A 23148-nucleotide genomic window follows, 5' to 3' on the forward strand; every position below is an offset into this window, starting at 1 on the left:
GAACACCCACCTCGCGCGCTATGCAGAAGAGCTAGAACATTCATTTCCCTGCCTTTCGAACGGTAGAAGAGTCGGCTCCACAGCCTGTGGCGTTACCGAAGCCTCGTGGAGCGACGGATATGGGGTGACTTTGCGAGAGCGGAGTCTTGGTTGCTATCAAGGCGGTAGGAAAAGGTACGGATATACGGCTTTACAACAGAATCTGGCCTTTTTTTTACTAGTTGCGTCAGCTTCGAGGAGCTGGCTCGTTTATGCAGCTCGAAGGTGGTCAACCGGGCTCGCAGACAGCGCTGCCAACCAGTGAGTGAAAACGGGCATATTACTGACTCCTCATTTCAAAGTGTCCGTATGACGTTTTACGTTGCTATTTTAACCGAGGAACGAAAGAGCTTCTATGAAGTAGCACCTACGATGGTTAATCCAGTGGGTATCTCAAGTGCACTTAGCTACACGTAGGGTACCGGCCCAGCGGCGTGGGATGTCGCATTCTGGGTCGGTAGCCGCGCTAGATTATAGCTTATGTACTGTTCTACAGTTTTGCCTACGTAGGACACAATACGAACGAATCAGCAACCCACAGCTGCCAGGATGTGGATGCTGGGGTAGAAGGGTACCAACTCCGGCTGACATGAAGAGTGGGACTCGGTTGAACGAATGAGACAACTATGTAGGTATAATGGGGATATTCAAACAAATTATGAGGCGCTGTTATTCCAAATTGTCATTCGACTTGAGAAGAGAAAATTTTTGTTCTTCGCAAAAGCTGCAGCGGCTTGCGTCGGGTGAGTCTGCAGATGTCGATATGCAGGTCTAAAGGGCTTGCATACCTCGCATGTAAAGCTGGACCTGCAGGGTCATGCATGGGTAGATGGAAAAGTGACTTTTTTTTTTGGCTCTAGTGTGACAGTAAACGCTCCTGCAGGGTCCCATTGCAAATTATCATCGTACTAGAATGGTGGGATTTTAGGTGCTGATTAGTTCCCCAAGTCAAGTGGTTGGCTCCTTGGGTTGAACGTCTCGCAGGTCACCACTTGTTTAGTGCTAGTCTAGGTCGCAACCATGGGCACCATCTCGCCGTCCCTGATCTAAAGAGGGTGTAATTTGAGTAAAGGATGACGCCTTTATTCAGAAATTGGCTTTGAGAAGAAGACACAGACGGGACAGCAACAAGTCGTTCGAGTGATGTGCATCTGCATACAAGACGGCGACCAGCGCGAGACTAGAGACGTAGTGGTGGGCCAATAGCAGGTACTTCAGTATATCCCACGCTTTTGGGGTCCGAATCAAGCCGGGAAGACGTGGCCGGCCGGCAGGATTTCCCACCGGATGGTGGTGTACCAGCAAGTACTTCATGCTGCCGCCGGCAGCATTTTAATTTAGCTAGGGCAGTCCTTTGTTGCAGAGGAGGAAAGGCCCGGGGCCCGGCATTGGCAGCTGGCGTCGTACGGCACAGTCGAGCCGCAGCTCCGGTTGTTGCACCGCGAGCCTGGAGTGAGGCGATGCAACGCCGCGCAGCAAGCAGGGTATTACCCGGACAGATCAGGCAATCGCCGAAACGCATTTTGCAGATAACGTTAACGACGGCGCCGCTGACAGCGACACGCTAGCTGGATGTCGGACAAGTGCCGTACTCGTGCCACAGTTTTTTTTTTCTATGTCTCTCTTTCCTTTCACTGCTTTCCTGCGCGTTGATGTGCAACACTCGTTGCGGCGACGATGCCTCGAGGCAAAGACGCGACACTGGCTTCAACAGCTGCAGTTACCTATTTGCGTTGTCGCAAGAATGCGACGCTACGAGTTTAGCGCAGCCGAAAACAAACCTTGGCAGCTTGGCTCCAGATGAGGTCGCAACCAGGCTCGCTTATGATGAACATCGATTCACCTTTTTTTAGCACTGGTAGTTGCTCCGTACAAAAGGACCCTCCCTTCTTGGCGCTGTTCCTTTAGGGGGACAAAAACAACAGCCGCAGGAGTGCAACCCCTCTGGTCCGCAGGTCCCAGCAGCTTCTGGGCGGGCAGTGTGGGCTGTACTGAAACGAGGCGCGGGCTACTGAACGAACGCTTTTTAACGGGGGCGCTGGACGTGAAGTGATAAATACTCGTCCGTGACCGTTTGCTCGTCGTCGCAAAGCGGCCAGTGAGATTGATTTCTGCTCGAGTGCCGTGACCTGCGTCGGGTCCCTGCACCAAAGCAAACTCATTGTCCTTGCGACGATGCAGAGACCAGACGCCGCCTCTTATTTTATTGATAACTAGTAGGGAAACATCCCCAAGTCCGCACTCTCTCATCATCTATGCTTCGTAATTTTACGTTTCCTCACATATTCACAAACTTCTGGCCGGCAGACACGTGTACATGTACGTTGCGTAACAGCGGACTGGGCTGGCGCACGCGCGTGCAAACTCCGCAAAGGTTTTAACTTAAGATTGTTTCGTCCGTTCGGGTCAGCTTTGGGCGTGCGGACGGAGGACTTTATGTCCGAGAAAGCCCCCCCTTTCCATTCTCGTCCCATCAGGGGTGGGCAGACGGGGCGTCATTGGCCAGGCCGCCGACGAGAAGCACGGCGCAACTCCGCCACGCTGTTGTCCGCCTGTCAACAAAAGGAAAGAAGGAAAAGGGCAAGAACAATCTCGCGGGCGGGCTGTACCCATCCCAGCAATCTCAGCCCCATCCACGTTTGCTGAGTTTGCCCCGGCGCGCCCAGCTAGCCTTGCGCCTTCTCCACGTGAATTTTGGGTGAGTAACTAGGGCTGATGAGTCACTTTGCTAGCCTCGTGGGCACTTGGTGATGATTGTAACCATGATGCATAGAGCTCATGTGTGGGTGGCTATTTGCCTGTAGCCTTTGTTCCCGTATCGCTCGGGCTCTTGGTGATGCCCGCACCTATGAGTAACAGCAGAATGAGCAATGTCTCTTCAGGCCGGGATCATCTCTATTCTACCCGTTGGGGCCAAAGTGGGTGATGCCCGTGCAAAGCACAACCAATGGGCGAACAAAACCCACACACCAAGGGGTCATGAGCAATAGTTAACTGACCCACGTTCGGACCCGACACTGCTTCAAGGGGCCGCCGATTTGATTTTCGCAGTTGGTCTCACCGGTGTTGCTCTCAGCTTTCCATGCGGGCGCATCATACGTGCGCATCTGGACAAGCGTCCTCCGCGCTGGCATAGTAACTGACGTTAGTCGCAAGATTACTCTCTGTAGGACGAGGCTCTGGGCGGCGGAGACTGCGAGTCGCGGACTTCGGACTGCTCACGGACCCGGTATTCTCTCGGATTCAGCTTTGGCGAGTACGATTGCGCATGTTTTTTTATTTTTTCCCTTTTCTCAGCGTTCTTGCGCCGCATAGCTCCTCATCAGGCGCCTGTCCGTCTTACTTTCTTTTCCCCTTCTCATCAATCTTTCCCTTCTTTTACTTAATCCATCCCCTTCCTCTTCTCTTTTACCTCACCAGTTCTCTTGGTGTTTTAACTATTTCCTCTAATTCCCCTTGCCCACCTACCCTTGTCACCGACAATTGCAAGACACGTCGGCGACTTGCTTCCAGATTTAATCCCGGCTGAGACAGCCCGAGCACCAACAATAAAAAAGCTCACCGCGACACACGAGCCTACTGCATTCCAAACCGCAAACGCAACAATGGTCGCTGAAGATAGCGCCACCGAGGTTGGCTCAATCGGCTCGCGCCACAAGACCACCACCGTCGACCACACGCCCGCACCAGCGTCCGTTCAAGATGTTTCCGAGAAGCAGCCCGCGACTGACGACGCCACCGAGCAAGTCGACGAACTAAAAGCCGGCAGCGATGCTTCGCCGGACGAAGATGACGGTATCGAATATCCCGTCGCCTGGAAGCTCGGCCTCATCACTATTTCTCTCTGCTTATCCGTTTTCTGTGTCGCTCTGGTAAGATTCGGACCCTTTTCGCATTATTTTGCCCAGGTTTCCACAAGCTAACATGAAAATCGATAGGACAACACCATTATCGCTACTGCTATTCCTCGCATCACCGACGAATTCAAGGGCTCCGTCCAAGACATTGGCTGGTATGGCGCTGCCTACCTCCTGACCACCTGCGCTGTGCAGCTCATCTACGGCAAACTCTACACATTCTACTCTGTTAAATGGGTCTATCTCAGCGGCATCTTTCTCTTCGAGGTCGGCTCCCTCGTTTGCGGCGCGACCCCGACCTCGGTCGGTCTCATCATCGGACGTGCCATTGCCGGTCTTGGCTCCGCGGGCATCTTCTCCGGCGCTCTGCTCATCGTCAGCCGCAGTGTGCCCCTGCGTCAGCGACCTGTCTACATGGGCATCATTGGCGCCGTCTACGGTCTCGCCTCTGTCGCCGGTCCCCTCATGGGCGGTGCCTTTACTGACAAGGTGACGTGGCGGTGGTGCTTCTACATCAACCTCCCCTTTGGTGCTGTCACGGCCTTCTTCATCGTCATCTTCCTGCACCTGCCCGACACCAAGTCTCAGCTGAAGAACACGACCCTCAAGGAGCAGCTGCTCTCGTTTGACTTGGAGGGCACCCTCTGCTTTATTCCCGGCATCGTGTCCCTGCTTCTTGCTCTTCAGTGGGGTGGTTCTCGCTATCCCTGGAGCAACGGTCGCATCATCGGTCTCTTCGTTGTCTTTGGCGTTCTCATCGCCGCCTTTGTCGCCATTCAGATCTGGAAGAAGGACAAGGCCACCGTGCCCCCTCGCATCTTCATGAACCGCACTGTTTGGGCTTGCTCGACCTTTGTCATTTGCCTCGGCGCTGCCTTCTTCATCATGGTCTACTACCTGCCCATCTGGTTCCAGTCTATCCAGGGCAGCTCCGCCGTCAACTCCGGTATCAAGAGTCTGCCCCTGATTCTGGGTCTTGTCATCCTCTCCATGATCTCTGGCGGTTTCGTCAGCGCTCTCGGCTACTACACTCCTTTCATGATCGCCTCCTCGGTCCTCATGGCTATCGGTGCTGGACTTCTCTCCACCCTCGAGATTGACTCTGGCCGCAACGCGTGGATCGGCTACCAGTGTGTCTTTGGCTTTGGTGTTGGTCTCGGCATGCAGCAGCCCATGGTTGCCATGCAGGCTTCGCTCGCGTCTGCTGAAGTTGCCGTCGGTACTGCCATCATCATCTTCTCTCAGACTCTGGGCGGTGCCCTCTTCATCTGTGTCGCCCAGAACGTCTTCCAGAACAAGCTCAAGGAGGTCATTTCCGCCGCCAACATTCCCGGTCTCACTCTCGAGGCGGTCAACTACGCCGGTGCCACTGGCGCACGCACTCACTTCCAGGGCGAGGCGCTTGCCGTCGTCATGACAGCCTATAACACTGCCATTACCAACTGCTTCTACGTCGCCGTCGCTCTCGCCTCGTTATCCATGGTTGGGGCCGTCTTTGTGCCGTGGAACTCGGTCAAGGGCAAGAAGATTGAGATGGCTGCCGCGTAAATACGCAATGGGACTGGACACAAAAAAAGTTGATACCATTTTAATTCCTTGTTTTTGTTTGCATGCATAGGCACATATTGGGACGGCGCATTTATTTTTACGGGTGTGAATTACCAGAGATCACCACTACATTGGCTTTTGCGCTATTCTCTACTTATGATTTATTGGTATTACACGGCCAGCATAAAGCGGTTTTCGATAGAGCATAGATGAGACGGGTATCCGCCTGGAACTTCAGTTCAATTGACACTTGACTCTCTACCTCGTTTGGTAACAGTTCTCTTTTTCATCGTGCATTCACAACTTTTCTCAACCGGCCGACACTGTCTTTTTCGGACCACAAATTTAACTCACGACATCATCCACTTCAGATCGTACTCAGCCCTACAGCATTTTGGCAGTTGCCCCTCCCCCGCAAACCGCAGAGCTACCCTGTTCCGGCTCATCCGAAGACCTGGCAGTTGAAAGCCAAGCTTTTTCCTTTCTTTCGTCTCGCTCCGCACCCGTTTCTGAGCTTGGCCTTCTCGCCTCCCATCTCCACTCCCACTCACTGCTCAGAATATTCGCACGGGGCACGATCGCAAGGCCTCTCTGTCCTGTGCCTCGCGCCTCCATGAGCCGAAGCCGGTGCTCGAGAGTCCTCCTTAAATGTCATTAGGCTGAAGCTGCCGCCGCCCTGGTTTGCCGCCCACTAGTATTTGTGCTTGGCGGCACATTGGCCGTGGCAATGACGCGCACATGCAGGCGGCGAGAAAAGAGACAGAAGCACCAATAGCCAGCCTTAGAAGATTCCTTCAGTCTGGCTGCTGGCACTTGGCGTTGCCTTGCATTTTTGGCATTGTTCTACTGCTATGTGTACCGCTGGACTGCTCCGGCAATGATGGTCCGGCATATCTCCTGCGCTTGAAGTATGCGTACAGTTTTGATTTTTGCATGGCAGAGAGATGAAACTGAACGGCACAGTAAATGAGGAAATTGGCTATAGTAGTGGAATTTCTATAGATGCATCAAATACAGAGCGCTATGTTATCAAACATGGCCACGAGCTTAAGCCTGGGCCTTGAGCTTCTCCAGACGAGCCTTTGTTCCAGCAACGATCTTTTCTTCGTCCCAAATGCCCGTAACGCTGGGGTGCTCAATCACCTTGGATGCCCACTTGTAAAAGTTGGGGGCCTTGGTGGGAAGCTCCTTGACGATGCTGTCCGTCACGACGCCGTGTTTGGGCAGCGCAAACAGTCTCAGCAGAAACGAACCAGTAAGGGCCTGTTTATGAAGTCAGCGTGATATGAAGCATGCGTCGCCCGAGTTGGGGTTTGCGGACCTCGGCCAGTGTCAGAGTCTTGCTTCCTCCAAAGTAAGGGGCCGCATCGGTCAGCAGTGGCTCAACCTCCTTGACAAGCTGCTTGACGTATTCGGCCGCAGCCTCTTCAGCCTCGGCGTCCGTCTTGGCAAAGGCTACCTTCATACTCAGACCGTTGACTTTTGTAAAATACGTGTCGACAAAGAAGTTGAGTCGTGCGCGCTGTGATACGTGTTAAGTGAGAATGGCTCGAGGTCTGTGCGAGTTTCAACACGCATGGTGCCTACCTGGAGAGCAGCATCGGGCGTTCCGGCCGTAGGCACAAGATGAGAGGGATACGCATCAGCGAGGAACTGGGAAACAACCGCAGATTCTGTAATGATTTGTCCATTGTAGGACAGGCTGGGAACAAGTCCGCGGGGGTTGATGGCCAGGTACTCGGCCGTGCGAGGGACAGAGAGGTCAATGATTTCCTCCTCAAAGGGGATACCCAGCTCAGCAAGGGCAATATGAGCACGGTGAGCCCCTACATGGTTTTAATACGTTTAAATGTTGACGGGTGTGAAGAGATGACAGAAACGACGACTTACAAGGGCAGGCGTGGTTGGTGTAGAGCTTGATTGTGGCGGCCATAGCGACGGGTGCTGTTGGTACTATTGATGCAGATAAAATTGGAAATCTCGGGTTAAAGTTGGAATGAGTAAGAAGAGCATTTGAAAGTAAAACTTTGAAAGCTGCTTCAATTTATAGCCATAGTCCGCAAACCCGCACGGCTGTCAGGCGTGCTGCGGGGTTGGATTTATAATGCAAGGAATGATGCCATATGTGATACACATCAAGTGCGTGCTAAGAAATGCGCCGGAGATAAGGGATTCTATTAAGCGAAGCCACCTGGCAAGAACAACCTTTTATTCTAAGCAAGCCATATATTCTGTCGAGTCGCTTGTATTTAGCTTGTCAGGTCCCATGTCTGAAACGCAATGTGCACAAGTCAATGCGCAAAACTCCGCCGTAAAAGAACAGTGGAGGTCTACATATTATGAGTTGTGTAGTCAATCTGGGCTTTGCTTTTCGACGGGCTACTTGCGGTGAAATGCAGGAATATCCAAGTTCACACTCCGCGGCTAGATAGAGAAAGCACATAGTTTTCAACATGCATTTGTATCACATGGACCGATCAAGCAACGTGCAGTCGTCTCAAAGCTTGTTCGGAACGGCCGGTGGTACGTGTCCAGCCTCAGCATCCTCAAGACTCTCGTTAGATGACTCGCGCCGCAGAGCATCCTGATCCTCCTCGTCAAACTCTCGGCCAATCGTGCCGGCCGCCCGATCCCGCCTCTCCAGGTACGCAATGAGCAGGATGAACGGGACGACGGCGGCGCCCGTGACCAGGCTCGCAACGTAGCCCTTTCGAAAGTCGGGCGCGTCCGTGACGGGGTAGAAGACGAGCGGCCACCAAGTCACAAAGGCAAAGTCAAACGAGTTCATCCAGCCCGTCGTGATGGCGCGCAGCTGCAGGTCGTGGGCCGTGACGTCGGCCATCCACGAGTACCAGAGCGCCTGCGGCGCGTAGGTGGTGCCGAGGAGGTAAAAGGCAAAGAACATGGCGCCGTCTGTGCTGGGCCCGGAGACGAGGATGGAGCAGCCGACGATAAAGGTCGCGCCGATGACGAGGGACGGCTGCCAGCGGGACCGGATCTTGTCGGACCACGCGGCGTACAGGATGGTGCCAACAATGGCACAGGCGTAGATTCCGGTGGGATAATTGTTTTGCTGGATTAGATTGTAGCCGCGGGATTTCATCCAGAGCTGTGGGACATTGTTCCGCACCGCCTGCACAGCGAGAGAGTACACTAAGTCCGTAGTCAGTACCGTCTTTTCTTCGACACTGTACTGAGAGGTGTCTTACACATAAAAATGAACGGCAGCAGGTAAAACTGCCAAGAGAGTAATACCCGTCGGAAGACGCTGAGATCCCACTCTTGCTTCCTCATCTTGCCGAGACGATCAATGGCAAGCTGCTTCTCCTTTTCGGTCAGGAACCAAGCGCTCTTGTGGGACGGTAAGTTGGGAATGATGACCCAGCCTATTTCCTCAGGTTAGAAAAAGCGTACTGCATGTCCTTGCCAGAGGAAGGGGCTCACCAAAGATGACGACGGGGAGGGTCATGACGGAGACAACGATGAATAGCCATCTCCAGGCGGGCAGGCTTCCGCGGCCATCGAGTGACTTGAGCAGGCCTGCTTGGATCCATGCCCCAGTCATGCTACCAAAGTGGCCCAAGCAACAGAAGATGGCCGCGCGTGTGCCAAGCTCTGATCGTTTATACCAGCTTCCGTAGATGAAATGGGCTCCAACGCTATCATCGCAAACGTTAGATATGGGAGCCATGGTACAGAAAAATAAAGGGCGCTTACTAGCAAACCGCGGCAAAGGCGCCTTCGAAGCCAAACAGAACAAAGACCTGGTAGACGTGCGTCGTGCGAAATGTCACGAGCGTCAACACGCTCCACACAACATTGCATGCGACAAAGACCCATCGCGGGGGGAGCAGCGTCAATAGGCTCGTCGCGGGGATCTGGAAGACGGCGTACGTGACGGTGTAAATGGTGTTCATGTAGTTGAAGTCCTTGCCTTGAAAGCTGAGATCTTTGCCCATGCCGCTTATGTACGCGCTGCCGTAGCTGGCTTGGTTGACGCCAAAGAGGAACCATATCAGGGCAAAGTAGGGGAGGAGCGTGTGGTCGAGCTTGATGAGCAGGCCGCGCTCCTCGGAGGGCGGTCCCCAGAGGAAGCGCTTCACCGGCTCCAAGACCGCCATGGTATGTGTCGGAGGTTGTAGCGCGACGGTTCAAATGTCTCTGAGGCTGGGGTGGGAGAATCTCCTGTGGGGGGGTGAGTGACACAAGTGGTGATGCTGCCGCGCTAATAAGCAACGGGGATGCGGGACAATAATGAGGTCAAATAAGCCAGGTTGCACATCGGCTGATAGGATTTGTGCACAGAACGCTGATGAAGAAATGTCAAGTAATGTACATAGAATCCAAGGCTAGACATACTTCCGCAGAGGTTCAATGTCTGCTCCGGGTTCGTTTGTATGTCAATCAGGTTTGCGAATCTGGATTAATCGGCATGGACAATCAACAACTTTTTCATATTTACTAGTCACTATCTGCTATGATATGGTGATGTGATGCCGCTAGCCTAGCACGTCACTTTGCAGCTAGTCGCCGCCCGTTGTAAGTGCGCCTAACACTTACCGCACCGACAACTATCTATTTACTTTGTGTATATACTTACAGCAAACGAGGAATACTGTAGCCTTCTGTTATTAAATTTCGAAGAGAAGGCGCTTTCCATAGCGCCGAGCAGTCTGATTGACAGTGTTGATGGCGGGCGTTGAGCTCCCTGCTGGGATACCCTATACCCAACTCCAATTTGCCAGGACCAACGCATGCCGGCCAGCTAGTCCTCCGAGGTCAAACCAATGAGATAAATAGCTTGGGCTAGTTATGTCTACTACATATATTTCAGAGGCAACAGCTGGTGTTGTGAGAATCCATTCCGAGAAAAATGCAACGCGGAGAGAACACGTGTAAAGGATTCGACATGGCTGTCGCCCTACGACTTTCAATTTGCTTCCTATTGAGCCTAACCGAGGTGACATATTACGCACCTATTAAAATATGACATCGCAGGGTCTAGTACGGTCAATTGACTGTACCAGTAATCTTTTGCTCTCTGAAAGCTGCTATGCCATGTGGATTAGATGGCTCAAAAGCGCCTCCGTTTTGCTGGTATGCTTTGGTAGACCCTGGCGACTGGAGTACTCCGGCAGGGTATCCTCGCGAACAGGTTCCGATTCCGATTCCGCCATGCATTTGCCTACAAATTGGCCGCCTCTCCACAGGATCGATCCATCTGCGGCTGAGATTCATCTGATAAGACGGCGAGCAATCGACGGTATGGGGCTCGGCTAGATCCGAGGCTGCAGGCCAAGACTGCTGTCTGCACGGGCTGCGGCTGTTGACTGGATGGAGGGCATCGGCAACTTGGCCTGGACGGCGCGAGATTCGCCATTGGATGAAGGAAACTGGGCGCGTAGTGGTACCCTGGTGCTGCAATCCCTGTGAAGGGCCGGCCCTTGACGGTCATCTGGTGGGTGAAGCCGTGATATCGTGCGCGCTCCCTTCTAGAAGGCTAGAAACGCAAATGGACGCACCAAGCTATGCAAGCTTGTTTGCAGGCATACCGGTAGGTACATGTACATACGTAGAAGATTTCCTTGGTGGAACAGTAATGCATGGCCGCACGTGTCCCGAGAGCCGAACACCCAAAACGCACACGGTTCGCTGCGTCAGGGGATCTCAGGGGCAGCGACATTGTCACTGCAACGTCGCAGGTGGCATATGATGAGCCCATTCATGCAAGATGGCTCGTACGGAAGAAAAGCGAGATGCCGAAACGTGGCAAGCTCCTTGATTGGACCATGTTTGCCCTGGCAAGTCTGAGCTACCCTACCCTGCCCGTGCCTGTTTGCTTGGGCTTGCCTAGGTACCAGTCACCAGTACAGATTACAGCTACCTGCACTACCTTATTATTACTTACTGGTACAGGCCGGACAATATCTCCACCCCCGCACTACCAGTAGACCAGCCAAAATACCGCTGTGGCAGTCAGCATCCACGGCACTCGAGGCGCTGGAGCCTTTGCCCCGCCGCCAATTTTACAGTGGCCCATGCACTGTAATTTAGCGACATCCACCAACTCAACGTAGGGCAGCGGGTAGCACCTGCTGGGCCACCGCTGTAGATTTGACGGGCGCCGATCCCCGCCCTAGTTAGCCTGGCCGCGACTCAGGCCGCCTGCGCAACTGTCGGTCCAAGGACAAGCAGGGACCAACCTGGCAGCCGCGTCCAGCCCGTACTACTACTTACTGGTCGACATGGCAAAATCTTGCCTTGCGTCCTTTGGCCCGTAATCGCACCTTTCATCAAGATCGCATCGCATCAACCACCCGAGCATGCTGCCGCGTGCCTCTACGTAGATGGCTGCATCCATGTTTGGCCCTCGATTCCCGCCACACCCGACGGTCGCCGCCTCTCACCCTCATCATCAGCTCCTTCCCTGAGGTAGCCGAGCCGAGCACCACCACCCGCCATGATGCAGTCTCCAGCCGCGATGCCCTCGCCCGTCTCCCAGCCCCTAACGTCGCCGACGCTCAAATCGCGCAAGAAGCGCTCGCCCTACGTAGCGATTGCTTGGTATGTTGGCCCTGTTGGGCACTTGTCCCGCTTGCCAATTGAACCGCCGCTGACCTCGACATCCTGACAGCGTGTATGTAACTGCATCTTCATCACTCGCCGGCTGCAGCCCAGCCCAGCCCACGGAGGCGGCCTATCGTAACAGCCAAAAAGCCACGCCACTAACGCCTTCATTCTCACAGAACGTGCAAGCAAAGAAAGACAAAATGCAGCGGCGAGCGACCCTGCAAGAGGTGTCGTGACAGCGACATCATGTGTGTCTACGGTCGCGCCACACGCTTCCAGTCCACAGATGAGACTTCGTAAGTCGTACCAAACCCACGCGATCCCCTTTACATGGCCCGGTCTCTTTGTTCATGACATTTTCTTCATGTCACCACCCGACTTCCACAATGTACTTACAACCCCAATTCAGCAAATCCAGCAAACCAAAACGAGACTCACCCTCCACCACTGAGCCTCACAAACCGCGTGAGCGGGATTCTTTTCGGGTCAAGAAACCACCGCCAGCGGCGCCACGCACCCAGGACAATGCCGAGGCAAACGCTCAAACACGCCACGGAAGCTCCGATTACTACCTTCGCCTCGCCGAGAAGCGCCTGGGCGACCTCAGCCCCGGCCCGGGCCGGTCTCTGTTTGGCAGCGGCAGGCAGCAGCAGCTCATGATTGGATCGCACATTATGCAGCAGCTCATCGACCATCGCAAGACGGGTGCCCCCCCGGGCAGCTTTGCGCCCCTGGACAAGGAGCTGTGGATACGCATCGTCGACATTTACGAGGAAGAGGTCGCGCTGCAGTATCCCTTTCTGGACCTGGAAAATCTGCGACATAGAGTCAGAGCGGCTGCGCCCCCGAGCGAGGGCAACCCCGTCCCAGAAGACCAAGCTTGCATTGAAGACATCATGTCGTTGGTTCTCTCCGTCGCGTCTAGTATCGTCGACCCCGGCACATTGACGGTCGCCAACAGTTTTGTCGAAAGCTTGTTCAGCGGTGCCATGCTACGCACGCAGCTTGGGGCAGTCAACAAGACTGATTTGTCCATTATAATCCTTGCCGTACGTACGTATGGGTGACACTTTCCGATGTTGACTGACAATCTTTCTGCAGAGCATCTTCTTCTTCCTCAACGACAAGGAAATGCTGGCGTGGAGGGCCATTGGCAATGTGCTGCGCTCATTACACGAGATAATAGCGCAGAACACTGAAGATGCGCCCAACCCGACAACGCTAGATCAGCTCAAGGACGTTGGCGAGAAATTTTACTGGTCTGTCTATACGCTGGACCGACGATGGGGCTTTGGCACAGGCCTGCCGTTCTCGGTCCACGACTCTGATATTCACCGCCAGCCACACTTCAAAGTAAGTATGCACACATCCGTGAAGCCATCCGGCTCTAACAGAACTTTTCAGGACGACTCTCTTTCCTCAACATATTTGAGGCAGATGATTGAGTACAGCATTATTTCAGCCGAAGTCCGACGGTCCATCCTCCAGCCGTCTACATCACCTTCGGCTACAGTCACCGCCTTGGCGGCAACACGAAACCTGCTCGACTTTCAAGTAACCCAATTCCAAAAGAACATTCCCAAAAGGCTACAGTTCTTGGGCCTACAAGACAAATTTGACCCACTGCGAGAGAAGCGCGGCGAGTATAGACTGCGACTCGTCTTATATCTGCGCTGCAATCAAATGCGCATCGTCATTCACCGGAAATCGGCCATGTCCCTAACGGGCGGCGGCTTCGACACATCCACGACCAATGTTCTGGCTGAGACCTCCCAAGACACGATCCGCATCCTCATCGCGCTGGCGCGGGAAACAGATATTTACCACGCGCAGCAGCGTACCTTTAACCACTTTTTGGAGACGGCGCTCGCATCGCTGCTGCTATTGCTGTGCTACGCCGAAGCCGAGTATCGCGTCGGATACCTGCCCGACGTCCTCGCCGCCATGGAGCTCGTCCAGCACCTGTCGGTCCACTCCCCCGTCACAAGGGCGCTCAAGCAGAAGCTGCACCGCGTGCAACACATGATCAAGAGCTTCCGAGTCTCCAACCATACTTCGGCGCAGCAGTCGCCGCGGTCCGGCTCCGTGGTGCCCGTCGGCGACCACTTGGGCGACGCCGGCCTCCACCGCAACGGCAGCCACCCGCCCAGCCGCCCCAACGAACTCGTCGGCACGCCTGGCCCCATCAACAGTAACGGACAGATGCCCCTGTCTCTCGTCCCCGTGATAACCGACCAGCAGACCGTGTATCCCCCTGCCGCGGCACTAGCCGAAATGGCCATGGGCGGCGGCGGCGGTGGTCCGAACGATGGTGGCCCCGGCCCATTCACGCCGGGCATGCCGTCGCAGCCGCAGCCGTCGTTTCAGCTCAGCCAGATGAATACGCCTCAGCCGTACGACGACGGCTTTGGCGGCGGCGCTGGGAGCATGCACTCGCAGCAGTCGGCGAGCGACTCGACGTCGATGATGGACTTGGTGGTGCCGCATGACTTGAACGATCTGCCGAATGATTTCTTTACCTCGCAGTTTCCAGATCTGGGAGACATTCTCAAGGATTACGACAACTTTCGATTCTGAAAAAAAGTATTATAACAGGGACAGGGTTGCAGATTTGCATTCTTGTCGTTTTGTACACGATTTCCTTTCTTTTTTTGCTTTTTGGAAACGGACGATATAAGTGGCTCATTTGTCTGTCAACGACGGGAGCTAATGTGTGATTAATATAATTATCATTAACAATATACCCATATGCAATTTCACGATGCTCTTCTTGCTGGAAACGATGTGCATGTACTTTATGCACTTGCTATCTGGTAATATCCGTGACAAGTTCCTCTATGTACTGTAAAATGTCCAGTTTGTCCTCATCTCAACGCAACGGGTTCTCACGATGAGTTTATACTGAGAACGACATTGTTCCACTCCCCTCCCCAAAAGACTATAAAGCAAAGGAAACATTGGATCAACTTTGGTTTAGTGGTACTTTTTGATGGCGTTGAGGTATGTGCGGCCGGACTCGGACAGCTTGGACCCGTCATTGTTGGTCGGCGTCCAGTTGGGCGACAGGCCGCCGCCGTCCGTGTATGCATACGCCATGACGTGCTCGTTCTTCTCAAACAGGTCCACGACGTCGTTGATGAAGCGGTTGATCTGGCCCTGGTCCTGGCACGGCTTCCACTCGGGCTGGTCGCTGACGCACGCAAACTCGGTCACCCAGATGGGCTTGCCGTACTTGTTCCAGTAGTGGTCAATGTCCTCCTGCACGCCCTGCATGCTGTCCTTGTACACGTGGATGGCGGTAAAGTCCCAGTCGGCATCGAGCTTTTGCGTGCGAAACTTGGCGAGCCAGCCCTCGTCCTTTTGCTTGCACATGGACGGGCTGCCGAGGAGGCTGCCGGCGCGGCCCTTGGGCGCAATGTACTGGTTCCAGAGGGAGACGCCCTGGGCGACGCGCAGGTCCGCCGAGTAGGTGCCGTGGCAGTCGGGCTCGTTGGGGCCGAGGAGGTACTGCGGCGTCGAGTGCAGGTTCTGGAAGGCGTGGAGGCGGTCGGCGTCGAACTGGCCCTGGTGGCCGTCGCCCCAGAGCATGGACACGCCGGGCACCTCGTCGTGGCCCGAGGGTTTGGGCGTCCAGTCGTACCACCAGCCAATGTGGTCCTTCCAGAGGTGCACGGCGCGGCCGCCCGCGGAGCCGGCCTTTTTGCCGTTGGGGATGAGGGGCGCCTTGCGCGCTTCGACGTGGGCGGACGTGGTGGGAGAGGCAATCGCCGTCGAGGCGAGGGCAAGGGCCGCGCCAGTGTACTTGAGGAGGCACACCATTGTCGTAGATTTCGCAGGGTATGATGTTTAGAGTCTGGTGTCGGCTGGACTGTAGAGCGGGAGTGCAGCTACCCTTTATATATCCTTCTCCATGTCAGGGGATTCTGCCTCATCGTGCTGGGTCTCGTCGACATGGTGAGCGTGTCTGGAGCGTTGGCGTGCCCCATGAAGCCCATCGAATCCTGTTCTAGCGCTTATTCAATTTTGCCTCGAATCAGATCAACGCATATCGACAAGGCCAGCTAGAAGCAGCAGGCCAAATGGTCGCGAACGGTGAATGATGCAACGGCAAAGTAGCATTTGATGGAGACTTGGCCGGGCCTCGAACTTTTTTTCCCGTCTTCTATTTTAGTTGACAAGGTGCGGAAGGAATCATGAGACAGCCAGGGCGAGCGTGGGACTGGATGCATGTGAGAAACAAGGTTAAAAGTCGGCCCCGTTGCACGCATCGCCTTTAAACGCCAGATTGGGACACGTATTTAATTTAGCACGATCCCGGGAGTGTTGGGGCCAGCAGCTCCGATGCGTGTAGTCTTGGCTCGTGTGTCCCCGTAGGTGGGAGGGTTGTCATCACCATCATCACGCGGTGGATCTTTCTATCCGAACGGAGAAGAATAATGCGAGTCTGACATGGTGGGCTCGCTCTGCCAGCTGCAGATCCCGAGTGTTGTGGTCATCTCTATTGCCGGAAAAAGATTGAGCGTCGTGGAGGAAGTAAGATGGAAACTTTTGAGCTAATCGGCAGCGAGAGATACAGTATGCTCATGGACCCCTCTTGCAGGAGGGCATTGTAGACGTGTGTGTGTGTGTTTGTGTTGGTGCTGAGTATGCTTGTGTCGTCGACGGCTGGGCAAGAGAACCATGATCCAGGTGTGAGTCTGCAACTCTCAGGCCTTTTCTACCTCAGGATGGCTAGTGTTATTTTTCTGATGAAGCTTAAAGTAACGGGCATGATGATATGGCCGAGAGGGAAGCAGAGTGCGAAGGATGAAAGGGGTTGTTTGCGCATGCGATAGCTGGGCAATTAATTGGTGGCGCTCGATGCCGATTCATCGGTCACGTCTTTTTTTTGGTGGGCCGTTTAGTTGTGCACAAGTCAACTTTATGCAGATGCATAGCCAGGATAAATACTGGTAGTGCAGCCCTGCCAGCTGGAAAAGGTCAAGCAAATTGAGACCCAGACACTTGATTTATTAGGTATTAATATCTGCGTATCCAGCCTATGTTGCTTGACAAGTGTGCGGACGACCCTTGCACGGTAGTTATCATTTATTTGCATGATAACACCAGCGACTGCCCAATTCCCGGCGCTGGACGGAGTAAATACAGCGATCCACAGGCGATGCGCTGCGTCTACAGCGCATCAGGCCAGCGTCATGGCACTGCTTCTACCATGCAGCCGGCTTGCTTGGTGAGGCATCAGATCCGATGCCGTCATACTGAAACGGGCTGCATCGCGACATGATATGCTGTTCCGGGCAAAGATAGGCTCTTCCATGCAATGTCAGCTCGACTGAAGCTCTGCAGGATCATGGGCATCATGGGCTTCATGGGCGTCCAATCGCGCCGCTCTTATTGACCACCCTCCCCAATAAATGAGCCCAGCGTACTCGGTGCCGCAGACCATCTGGACGAGCGCCCCGCCACATCGACTCATAGCCTCCGGCTCCGGCGCTTTTTTGGCAAACATATGAAAATTGAGTTGCCAGCGAGCTCTGCCGCCATCTTGAAGCTTCTTGGCAGTATTACAAAAATTTCCATTTCCATACAAACTACCTGCACGCTCTTGCGCAGCTCGACCAAACTCTGCTGCGTCAATTTTCAAACTTCATCTTGCCATTTATTCTTTTGCCCACATATATACCCTTTTACACAATGGCTTCGGTATGTCAGGCCAGCTTGCTGCCCTACCCCGCGACATTTTTCGCAACGACATCATGGCGGGGTGACTGACCTTTGCGCGTCTCGCGATGCAGTTCTACATTGAAAACAAAAATGTCGGCAATAAGGCCGACTCTGAAGATTGGAGAAGTGCGTATCCGACCCAATCCGCCACACCGAATTCGCCCGTCGTCGCGCATGCTAACACTCAGTCCGCCAGTTCGCGGCTACAACCCTCTCACCCCTCCCGATCTGCTCCAGCACGAGATTGCCCAGACGCCCGAGTCGAAAAAGACGGTCCTCGAGTCCCGCAATGAAGCCGTCGCCGTCGTCAACGGCACCGACGAGAAGAACCGCCTGCTGGTGGTAGTCGGCCCCTGCTCCATCCACGATCCCGAAGCCGCGCTCGCCTACTGCGATCTGCTGCTCCAGGCCAAGGAAAAGCACAAGGACGAGCTCCTCATCGTCATGCGCTCCTACCTCGAGAAGCCCCGCACCACGGTCGGCTGGAAGGGCCTCATCAACGACCCGGACATCGACGGCAGCTTCCAGATCAACAAGGGCCTGCGTCTGGCCCGCCAGCTGTTCGTCGACCTCACCCACAAGGGCATGCCCATTGCCAGCGAGATGCTCGACACCATCTCGCCGCAGTTCCTCGCCGATCTGCTCTCCGTCGGCGCCATCGGCGCCCGCACGACCGAGAGCCAGCTGCACCGCGAGCTGTCCAGCGGCCTGAGCTACCCGGTCGGCTTCAAGAACGGCACTGACGGCTCGCTGGGCGTCGCCATCGACGCCATTGGCGCCGCCAAGCACCCCCATCAGTTCCTCTCCGTCACTAAGCCTGGTGTCGTCGCCATTGTCGGCACCACGGGCAACGAGGACTGCTTCGCGATCCTGCGCGGCGGCACCAAGGGCACCAACTACGATGCCGCCAGCATCGCCGAGGCCAAGGCGGCCCTCGAGAAGAAGGGCGTGAGCCAGCGCCTCATGGTCGACTGCAGCCACGGCAACTCGCTCAAGGACCACAAGAACCAGCCCAAGGTCGCCGCTGTCCTCGCCGAGCAGATTGCCAAGGGCGAGAACTCGATTATGGGTGTCATGATTGAGAGCAACCACAACGAGGGTACGTAAACTCATCTTCGTCCTGAAACCATGGAAATATCATACTAAATTTTACTAGGCAACCAAAAAGTGCCCGCCGAGGGCAAATCTGGTCTCAAGTACGGTGTCAGCATCACTGATGCCTGCATCAACTGGGAGGACACTGTCAGCGTCCTTGATAACCTTGCCGATGCTGTCAAGCAGCGTCGTAACCTCGCTAATGGTTCGGCCTAAGCTTGTTGATTGTTTTTCAGTATTTTCACGCAGTTCATGATGGATCTAAGCATTGGGGGAAATCGGCGAATGAAGACGCCAGGGAATGAGAAAAGTTTTCTTTGTCACATATGCTTTGATATGAGTAATTAAAAAAATCGTGTTTGAATGACTAGATAAAAAAAAGTGTGTTCAAGGATCAAAACATTGTCTTCTACGCTTCTTCGATTGTAAAGTCCCTGGCGCGGCCGCTGTGTCACAGGCCCGCTGCCTCGCTCAGCCAGCAAAATTGGGCCAATGGAGCGCCGCGCCTCGCACCCGGAGCTATCGCAGCAAACACGATCGAAAAGTGCATCTCGCTGCCCCCTTGACGCAACGTCTCCTTCTTTGCCAATTCTCCATCGCCACCGCACGCAAATATTGCTCCAACCACAAATCTACCCACGCTCTTTCATCTCAGCGAGCGCATCCACCAGTCCCCGTCGCGTGCCATCGCGAATTTGTGCAGCATCCCGGTCCGACACGAGCGCCGCGAGCAAACTCGCCTCACAGTGCAGCGCGGCGCCCAATTCGCGACGCAAACACACACATACATATAATAATGGCTCGCGGCTACTCACCCCCCGAATCGCCGCTGTCCTCGGTGCGGTCGTCGGACCACTCCGATGATGACGGCCACGACTTTGATGATGCCGCCTCGCGCCCGTCGAAGCGCCTCAAGGTAGACGCTGCGTCGCGGGCGTCGCGCGCATCCTCCACGGCCGTCCACGACGTCGAGCACGACCAGGACGTCCCCGAGCCGGACCCTCTCGAGGGCATGTCCGATCTGTCGTCGGACACGTCTGGTGACATTCCCAGCTCGCCCATCAACGCGCGGCTCGACGAGGAAGATTTCCAGGACCAGGTCAGCGTCTGCGACTGGGACGGCTGCGAGGCCGGCGACCAGCGCAACATGGACAGGCTGGTCGAGCACATCCACAACTCGCACATTGAGAACCGCCAAAAGAAATACACCTGCGAGTGGAAGAGCTGTTCCCGGAAGGGCTTGCCGCATGCCAGCGGCTATGCGCTCAAGGCACACATGCGCAGCCACACACGAGAGAAGCCCTTTTACTGTTATCTCCCAGGTGCGTCTCGCTATCCTCTTCTAGCGCCCTTCAAGATGGAAAATTGACTAACTGGATGATCTAGAATGCGACCGATCCTTTACGAGATCCGATGCCCTCGCCAAACACATGCGCACCGTCCACGAGACCGAGGCTCTGCGGCCCTCCGACCCCGTGCCCAAGTCGATGCAGTCGGGTCCGCCCGGCGGCAAGTCGAGCAAGCTCAAGATCATCATCAAGACGCCGCAGTCGCACGGCGGCCACGGCGTGGGCGAGGACGGCACCGACGAGTCGGGCCACGGCGAGGACGGCAACGCCGACTACTTTACCGCGCTGACGAGCGAGCTCTTCACCGCCGACGAGCTCGCGTTCTCCGTCGACAAGCTCTACCGCAAGTGCTTCTGGGAGGCCAAGTGGGCGGACGAGGTCGGCGAGACGCTCCGCCGCGAGTGCCGCGAGTGGGAGGACGTCTACTACAAGGAGTGGCTCGAGAAGGAGACGCTGCTTTCCCAGGTCATCCAGGGCGAGGTCGACTGGCACGAGCGCCGCAAGGCCATCCTCACGGGCGCGGCCGACGTGCAGGTCAGCAACGGCACCACGGCGCCGGCGGCAGACGCGGCAGCTCCGGTTGTGGATGGTGGTGAGAAGCCGGCCGAGCAGGAAAACGGCGTCGCCGCCGACCAAGCTGAGACGACTCCCATTCCCAAACCAGAGGCCATCGCCGCTTAGGGAAGGCGCAACCTCTCCCGCCTTTTTGTCACATTCTCTTGATCCTGCGTCGTCGCTCCGGCTGTCGCCAGGATGTGAATTGGTCGATGGCACGGCAGCGCGAGATCTGGTAGTTTCTGGTAGAAGAGAGTTTGGGGGGCAAGGAAAACCCAAATCATAAAACAGATGGAAAAAAAGCAAACGGGATGGGGATTCAAAGGAGTTTTTAGGGGTATGGCATATTACTATGGGACTGTTTTTCTTCTATGTATTCTTTTCTTTACGTGTACAGTATTTGGGGCTTGTAACGCATAGCTACCTCATTAATGCAATCGGTTGTTTAAAACAGACTTGAAAAGCTGACTTGGGTATACATGTATTTACAACGCCCTCTTCGTCTTGTTCACGATGGAATCCTCATTTGACCCCAGGTGTGTTTCGTTTTCCACAAAAACAACCACGCCCAAACTCAAAACTGCACTGCGGCCTTTCCCCGGCTTGCATTTCAGACACATCATCATCTAGCATTGTCTTTAATCCGTGAAAGTTCAGCAATCTGTAGCTGCAGCCTCTTGTTTCCTTCCTGCACACGCTTCAAGAACTCTGCCGTCCTTGACAGAATCGTAGACTTGGGCCATTTTCTTCCTTGCAGCTCCGGGACGGTATTCACCAGACACTCGAAGCCATCCTTGATCAGGCCGCGACGCTTATTCTCATGCCGAATGTGATTGCGGCGTTTCTGCTCCATCGTGAGCCTTTCCCGCTGCGGCTTCTCCTCCGTGCCATATGCTCGTCTCCTCCTGCCCGTGCCAATGGGGCGCGTGGAGCACATGTCCTTTGTCTTGTCGTGATGATTCGTCCAGTTGGCCCTGCTCTCGGCCGGAGGCGCTCTCCTTTGCGTTTGGCATCTGTCACGTGGTGCAGCAGCCGACAGAGGTGTGACTTGAAGCTGCTTTCCCTTTGCAGCTTCGAAGACAAAGTCGCATTTCCAACTCACGCCACGCCGCATCGCGTCAGCTCCCTCGTAGGCCAGACTCGGCGCCATGTTCGCTGACAAATCGGCTCCCGCAAACAATTCGTCGTTTTTGCGAGCGCGCAGCGCCTCTATGTCCGCGGGTGGATGTTGGAGCCCGTAGAGCAGAGCGTTTTCGTCATGGGAATCTGTTGCTTCGGCGAGCATCAAGTCCATCTTGAACTCCAGAGGCGACTGGTAGTGCCAAAAGGCAGACAGATAGTCAGGTTCGTGGTTCATGTCAGGGTTGTCGTCAAGATGTTCGGCACTTCCCTCTGAAGGCTGGGACCAAAGGTCTTCTTGAACAAATCTCATACCACTCGCGCTCCTCGCAACATTTTTAGACTCAAAGATTGAAGTCTGGGAGAAGCGGAAGTGAGTTTCCGTGTCTGTAGTCATTGTTGCACGAGTACGATGCTGTGTATATCTCTAAGTCGCCGTGTAACCTTCAACGACGCTTCAGTGAAAAGCTTGTTTGCCTGCAAATGATTTGATTACAGATCTTGCAGTAGATATTCGCAGGGGCGGTATAGAAGGTCTCGTAGTATTTATATCCTTGTTATTTCTTTTAAGCAGTCTGTTACGTATTGAAGGGCGACAGCTGTCTCAGCCTGCAAGCCCAGTGCCAATCTCAGGTTTAGTTACATTTCTTTAGCTAGTGGAACCGATGTAGCATCAGCATGTCTTAATCCGGGGTATGATCTAAGCCGCACAATTGACAGGACTACAAACATTGAGCCAGCCGACCGGAACATTTCTCACCCATATGGGACCAGCGGCTCCGAGCGCTGGTCTGGGTGAGCAAAGGTTTCATGGGACGGAATTTGCCGGTCGCCTGCGAGGTATCTCCTACCTAAATGGGCGTCTCGAAACACTTCAAAGCAGGGATCTCAGCCACCGAGTCGGTCATAGGAATTGCCGTGATCTCGAACACAGGCACTACGTGACTAGTTTCAGCGAAACGGCCAATTGCCCTTGCTTTAGTTTTCCAGAATCACGATGGGCTCATCACTGCTTGGACTATATATAGATGCAATGGCATACGCTACGGCTTCATCACAGGCTTTCCGGTTTCATACTCTTTGGAGCGGCGGGGTCTTATGTTGGTCATATCACAATGTCTGTTCTACGAAGCACAGTGTGGCGAGTTTGGCGACATACATTAGCGCCAAGTCTAGACTGTCCACCAGCAGTGAGGCACGCGGCGATCACTTCCGAGTGTGGCAAAAAAAGTCGACGCTAGTACAGGCCGAATGCGCGCCGTTTGCGCCTTACAACTGGAGAGAGCAGCGGC

General features: G+C 54.7%; 7 protein-coding genes across 7 annotated transcripts; 3 read left to right on the top strand and 4 right to left on the bottom strand.

The window, feature by feature from the left end:
- Positions 1-3644: 3644 nt before the first annotated feature.
- LMH87_005186 (uncharacterized protein) lies at positions 3645-5444 on the top strand (the record flags this gene model as incomplete). The annotated part of the gene is made up of 2 exons (XM_056202862.1): positions 3645-3911; positions 3978-5444. The coding sequence occupies 2 exons, from the start codon at positions 3645-3647 to the stop codon at positions 5442-5444; spliced, it is 1734 nt and encodes a 577-aa protein (XP_056058377.1).
- A 1047-nt stretch (positions 5445-6491) lies between these two features.
- On the bottom strand, positions 6492-7377 carry LMH87_005187 (uncharacterized protein; the record flags this gene model as incomplete). Its single annotated transcript, XM_056202863.1, has 4 exons — positions 6492-6707; positions 6766-6966; positions 7032-7270; positions 7335-7377. The coding sequence occupies 4 exons, from the start codon at positions 7375-7377 to the stop codon at positions 6492-6494; spliced, it is 699 nt and encodes a 232-aa protein (XP_056058378.1).
- A 564-nt stretch (positions 7378-7941) lies between these two features.
- On the bottom strand, positions 7942-9565 carry LMH87_005188 (uncharacterized protein; the record flags this gene model as incomplete). Its single annotated transcript, XM_056202864.1, has 4 exons — positions 7942-8597; positions 8654-8830; positions 8889-9103; positions 9162-9565. 4 exons carry the CDS (start codon positions 9563-9565, stop codon positions 7942-7944), a joined length of 1452 nt encoding a protein of 483 aa, XP_056058379.1.
- A 5422-nt stretch (positions 9566-14987) lies between these two features.
- LMH87_005189 (uncharacterized protein) lies at positions 14988-15833 on the bottom strand (the record flags this gene model as incomplete). Its single annotated transcript, XM_056202865.1, has 1 exon — positions 14988-15833. One exon carries the CDS (start codon positions 15831-15833, stop codon positions 14988-14990), a length of 846 nt encoding a protein of 281 aa, XP_056058380.1.
- Positions 15834-17708: 1875 nt separating this feature from the next.
- Positions 17709-19049, top strand: LMH87_005190 (uncharacterized protein; the record flags this gene model as incomplete). The annotated part of the gene is made up of 4 exons (XM_056202866.1): positions 17709-17717; positions 17810-17864; positions 17935-18837; positions 18895-19049. 4 exons carry the CDS (start codon positions 17709-17711, stop codon positions 19047-19049), a joined length of 1122 nt encoding a protein of 373 aa, XP_056058381.1.
- Positions 19050-19629: 580 nt separating this feature from the next.
- On the top strand, positions 19630-20863 carry LMH87_005191 (uncharacterized protein; the record flags this gene model as incomplete). Its single annotated transcript, XM_056202867.1, has 2 exons — positions 19630-20155; positions 20220-20863. 2 exons carry the CDS (start codon positions 19630-19632, stop codon positions 20861-20863), a joined length of 1170 nt encoding a protein of 389 aa, XP_056058382.1.
- A 496-nt stretch (positions 20864-21359) lies between these two features.
- On the bottom strand, positions 21360-22253 carry LMH87_005192 (uncharacterized protein; the record flags this gene model as incomplete). Its single annotated transcript, XM_056202868.1, has 1 exon — positions 21360-22253. The coding sequence occupies one exon, from the start codon at positions 22251-22253 to the stop codon at positions 21360-21362; it is 894 nt and encodes a 297-aa protein (XP_056058383.1).
- Positions 22254-23148: the final 895 nt, after the last annotated feature.

This window comes from Akanthomyces muscarius, chromosome 1 (assembly GCF_028009165.1).
Source record: "Akanthomyces muscarius strain Ve6 chromosome 1, whole genome shotgun sequence".
Classification (NCBI taxonomy): Eukaryota; Fungi; Ascomycota; class Sordariomycetes; order Hypocreales; family Cordycipitaceae; genus Akanthomyces; species Akanthomyces muscarius.